This window comes from Salvia miltiorrhiza, chromosome 7 (genome assembly GCF_028751815.1).
Source record: "Salvia miltiorrhiza cultivar Shanhuang (shh) chromosome 7, IMPLAD_Smil_shh, whole genome shotgun sequence".
Lineage (NCBI taxonomy): Eukaryota > Viridiplantae > Streptophyta > Magnoliopsida > Lamiales > Lamiaceae > Salvia > Salvia miltiorrhiza.
This window is the reverse complement of record NC_080393.1, coordinates 15,601,425-15,606,996: the sequence shown is the minus strand read 5'-3', so window position 1 is coordinate 15,606,996 and position 5,572 is coordinate 15,601,425. Positions and strand designations below refer to the sequence as shown.

The window sequence follows — 5,572 nt, the reverse complement described above, 5'->3', positions numbered from 1 at the left end:
CATTGTTTACAAAACACCGAAAGAGGAAAAAGATCGAGTACAAAAAGCTAAAACAAAGCCATCGTCTCTCAAACACTCTCTCGGTTAAGATGAAATAGAGATTTTATTGAAGGAAAGAAAAAACCTAAACCAACCCTTGAAAGCACAAGAAGCAGACTAAGGGTCGAGCCTCGTTAAAACCTTTATGGTGAAAATCTCATCGGGAAAAACACCAGTAAAGGAAAAAGAGTACCCGTTTATCATAAAACAGAAAAACAAATTAAAAACCAACGAAGCTAGAAATAAGTGATAGAGCATCCGACAAAGCAAACAACTCCAAAACAGATTACCAGCCGGCCGGGAAAAACCAACGAAGCCAGATCAGTCGGAACTGAGACTCCAACGCACCAGGTATCCGTGAAAAACTTCAAACAAACCAAAAGAAACAAGAACTGGACACCGAGAAAAACAACCAACAACTAAGACATCGGCCCAATCACCACCAATTATTTATATTACATACCAAACTGCTTGAAAAGCTAATTATAAAAGCAAAATAGAGTAGAAAAACAACAAAAGATATAACATAAAAAAAGCATGTAAATTATATCTGGCGATCCCTTGTAGTGTCGTCAACATTAATCTTGAGCGTGTCGAGGAAACCCCTCCCCTGGCCAAGATCATTCTTGGAAATAAAGTCAAGAAAATCGCTGAAGCTGCTCTGCCTATAGCGGCGGGCGTCGGGCATCTCCGGCAGTGGCTCCACCGGGACGTCCATCCCAAGCGCGTGCAGGCCGGCGACGGAGATGCGGGGCTTGTCGGAGTTGAGGACGACGCGGTGCACGACGCTCTTGTAGAGTCCGTTGGTGAGCACCTCGAGCTGGTCTCCGACGTGAATCTGGATAGCACCCTCGACCACGGGCACCAGCATCCACGTGTTGGTGCCCCGGTCGAGGATTTGTAGGCCAGGAGAGTCCTGGAGGAGGAGCGTGAGGCAGCAGTAGTCGGAGTGGGGAGGGAGGCCCAGGGCCAACTCCGGCTGCGGGCACGCCGGGTATCCGTTCACCGTCATCACCTGCATCCCTTCATCCACTTTCTTCTTCCAGTAGTTTGGCCCCACCCCAAGAGATTCGCTTATCAGCCCCATCATCTTCTCCGCAAGCTTTTGCAGCTCCACCACGTATTCTCCCATTTTCTGTCTGTCATTATCACATAATCAAATACTTTGCACCGCCGATATTTTATTATTTATATATCGGTGTTAATACTATAGTATATAAAGAAAAAAAAAATTAAATTCACGTTCATTTTATCAAAATCAAACATATATATAAAATTTAAAATAAAAACATATATTGTTAACGAAAAGTTCTAGATAAATTCAATTTTCACCCTCATACATTTATATATTGATCGATAATATATCGCTTTTTTATCACTTGATGTACGTGTGTGATGAGTAATTAAATGTTTCACGTTCAAATTCACTATCACGCGATCTTTAAAAAAAATTATTCACAAATTCACTATCACGTGGTCTTTAAAAAAAATATTCAACAAATAATAATAAATAAATAAATATAGCTTGACCCGAGCATCGATGTTATGAAAATTAACATATAATCCATGCATGCATGTCACCACAACGAGAGTTTTACCGTTTGAACTTTTTTTTTTTTTGCAAATTAAATATACTTTAAGTTTTTCTCTAAGAAAGCAAAGAAAAATCAGTAATGTATGTAAGAAAAAACAAAATTTTAGAAATATAGAAAACATTTATAAATATGAGAAGCTACATTTATGAGAACAATCTATAGATTAAACTTAGGCATGTTTAAGTACTTTGTTCAATAATTACGTACGTATAATTAATGGAATTGTAATTGTATATATGGTTAAAATTATTTGTAACATATGCTGATGATAACATAGAGATCGAGTAGATGTATATAAGAAATAAAATGAATAAATGCATGCACAGCACAGTAGTTGCGTCATGGTCGCCCAACAATTAGCGCAAAATCCGCCACATATATGACTCGAAAGTTTTGCCATGTAGTTCATACAGACGTAACATCCACCGATGCTATTCAACTAAAACATACTAGTATAAATTTATAAACGGTGGCCTCCAACATTAATTTCTTTTAAATTTACCCATATTTCGGATAAGATTAATCAAATTTGAACACAGTCGAATAATGTAGCAAAAGAGATGGAGTAAATTCTCATAAATTAAACTTGATATATTAAATCTTAATGGTGAAAATTGTAAATGGTTACCTATAATGAAGAGGGGAATCAGGCCACATATGAATCCAGTGATTGAGAGGGTGAGAGTAGTGCTTGAGAAAAGTCCTCCAAAATTGAAGCTTATCGACTCCATCTTTTAAGCTAGTGCCGTATCTGACCGGGTTGTGGACGTCGTTGGACATGTATTTCGCCTTACTTTCAGTTGATAGATTCAAGAAAGTAGAGGCCACCGAGAGAGCTCCTTCTACTGTTGCTTCTGCTATCCCATGATTTACAATCTGTCACGTATTAATTAGATTAATAGTAAAATATAAAGTCATAACAATAATAAAACAATTCATGCACATTGGAGGACATGCAGCATGTTACTTACTTGAAAGAAACCATGATTACGACAAGCATTTGCAACTTGTTGGACGAGGATGGATCTGTGCGTGGGATCTGCGATGCGAGCCAAGTCGATAGTAGGAGCATCCCAAATGTTGGCATCGCTTTTCGACTTATCAAAAGCTTGCGCTTCGTAGCATTTTGGCACGTATGAAAGTCCTCTTTCTTGTGCGGATTTACCCATTGAAAATGAACTACTATCCTCATACTTGTCCGCCATCACTCACACAATTTTGTTACTTATTGAAAGAGCACAAAACAATAATAAGATTATGAACATATATATATAGTGCGTGGGATTAATTGATCAGGTTGGATAATGCTTTGTATGAGGACTATGTACGTATGCATATGCTTAATTAATTAATTAATTAATTTATGAGATACGCGCGGTATGGTTTATATAATGGGTTTAATTGATCAGGTTGGATAATGCTTTGTATAAGGACTATGTGCGTATGCATATGCACATATATATATATATATATATATATATATATATATATATATATAGGAATGAGATCATATAGATCCCAATGCTTATAATAGATCCCTAGATCCAAATCTTAACCACACATTTATGACATGTGGCGCATCAAGATGGTGACACGTGGCAAGGATTCCAAGGCAAAATCTGGAGGGGTAAAATTGGAATGTAATTTTCGGATTTAATAATTAAAAAATTATATATTTTTTTTAGATTTTCTCAAAATAGATATATTTTAGATGCATATAGTTTCACACAAAGATGCATAAAGTTTTCACATGAAATGCATAACTTTGAACAGAAAAATGCATTTAATTTTTTCAATTTTGGTATTTTCACCACCCCACCCCATACCACCCCCAATCCAGCCCACACCACCCCCCAACCCTCCCCATTACCACCCCCCAAAAATAGGCATGTTTCACATGCATATAAAATCAAACAAAAATGCATAAAGTTTTCACATAAAAATGCATTAAATTATACAAAAAATGCATTTCATTTTAATAAATCTGGTAGTTTCGCCACCCCACCCCTGCCCCCCCCCCCCCCAAAATTTTTTTTTTTTCAAAAACTGATTTTCTGATTGCTGGCCCACCCCCACCCCCCACCCACCCACCCACCCCCCACCCCCCAAAAAAAAATTTATTTTTTTATTTTTTTCAAAACTGATTTTCAAAAAAAAAAATTTTTTTGGGGGGTGGATGGGTGGGGGGTCAGTGGTCAGAAAATCAGTTTTTGAGAAAATAAAAAATAAAAAAAAACTTTTGGGGGGTGGGTGGGTGGGGGTAGGGGTGGGTCAGTGGTCAGAAAATCAGTTTTTAAAAAAATAAAAAAAAAAAAATTTTTTTTTTGGGGGGGTGGGGGGTGGGAGGGGGGTAGGGGGTGGGTGGGGTGGGGTTCAGGGGTGTGGGGGGTGGGGTTGAGGTGGGGTGAAATCTTATGCATTTTTATATGAAACTTTATACATTTTTATATGAAAGTTCATGCATTCTCGTATGAAACTATATGCAACTAAAATATACATATTTTGAGAAAATCTATTTTTTTTTTTTTTCGAAAATTACATTCCAATTTTACCCCTCTCCAGATTTTGCCTTGAAATGCCTTGCCACGTGTCACCATCTTGATGCGCCACATGTCATAAATGTGTGGTCTAGATTTGGATCTACGGATCTATTATATGCATAGGGATCCACCGGAACCCAACCCTATATATATATATATATATAGGGAGAGGTTCAAGAAAGAACCATAAATAAAAGAAGACCGGAGAACCATTTTCAGCCATTCGATCATCAAGATCTACGGTGGATGCATTATCTTGTTGGATGAATGCAGATCCTGGGTTCGAATCCTGAATGGAGCATTTTTTTTTTTAATTTTTTTAGTGCATTAATTTTAGCAGCGAATGCATTAATTTTTACAGTGGATGCATTAGATTTGATGATTCTCCCGTTCTCACAAATAATGTAGTTCTCTCTAGAACCACACCCTATATATATATATATATATATATATATATATTGTGGGTGTGACGTACATATGAAAACTATCAAATTCATGTTATTTGAAAACAGACACTATCTGGTGCTCATATATAAGACACCTCTAAACTTTTACTTTTCCATGAATCATATATATATGCACAGTATTTATCTAGGAAAAATTCTCATCACTAAATAAATCCCATAAAATTAATAAGGAGAATGCAAGTTCATTACACCATACATGAAAAGACAAAAGTGTAGAAGCACCGTCGTTCAGTTAACCTCAATGCACAGCGTTTCATAACTAACTGGCTTCTCACACTTGTGCGTCTAATGTTGACTATTCCATCCCACATGAAGTAAGCAATTTTACTAGTTTACAATCTCCACTCTCTCTCTAAAACTTTTGCATTGAATACAGGCAGGTTCTTTTTTTTTTTTTTTTAAATTAAAATATATATAAATATATGTTTATACCTATTATAAAATAATTTTATTTTATAAAAGAATATTTGGTTATTATATTCTCTCATATATACTTAATTTAAAGATAATTCTTTATTTAAAACTATATAATCTATGAAATATTGTTTGTTATTATTACTATTAATACTTGTTTTTTAATAAAAAATGCCTAATATGCATGAAATGCTAAAAAAAATTATAATGTATTGAAACTAATTTGTAATATATAGAAAATATATAATCTATGAACATGTTGTTTGTTATTATTATTATTATGCTTGCCTTTTAATAAAAAATATCTTAAATATATGCAATGTCCAAAAAAAGTTTTGTGATATATTGAAACTATATAATCTATGAAAATATTGTTCGTTATTATTAGTATTATGCTTGTATTTTAATTTAAAAAAATACTTTAAATATACAGAATGCCCAAAAAAAATTTCTCAGGACTACCGCCCCCGAACCCCGTACATGTTTAGCCCCCCGAACTTAATTTCTGGCTCCGTCC

The 5,572-nt window shown here is 35.3% G+C and overlaps 1 protein-coding gene across 1 annotated transcript; it reads right to left on the bottom strand.

Annotated features, from left to right (window-relative positions):
* Positions 1-243: 243 nt before the first annotated feature.
* Positions 244-2,839, bottom strand: LOC130993881 (flavanone 3-dioxygenase 3). The gene is made up of 3 exons (XM_057918916.1): positions 2,606-2,839; positions 2,263-2,510; positions 244-1,178 (listed from the first exon to the last, which is right to left on the bottom strand). The coding sequence occupies exons 1-3, from the start codon at positions 2,837-2,839 to the stop codon at positions 584-586; spliced, it is 1,077 nt and encodes a 358-aa protein (XP_057774899.1). The 3' UTR covers positions 244-583.
* Positions 2,840-5,572: the final 2,733 nt, after the last annotated feature.

Excerpts from the sequence above, each read along its gene's own strand:
- LOC130993881 (XM_057918916.1), bottom strand. The coding sequence starts at position 2,839 with ATGGCGGACAAGTATGAGGATAGTAGTTCATTTTCAATGGGTAAATCC. Across the intron at positions 2,511-2,605 it reads GTAATCATGGTTTCTTTCAA|ATTGTAAATCATGGGATAGC; the intron begins GTAAGTAACATG and ends AATACGTGACAG. Across the intron at positions 1,179-2,262 it reads GATTCCCCTCTTCATTATAG|ACAGAAAATGGGAGAATACG; the intron begins GTAACCATTTAC and ends TGATAATGACAG.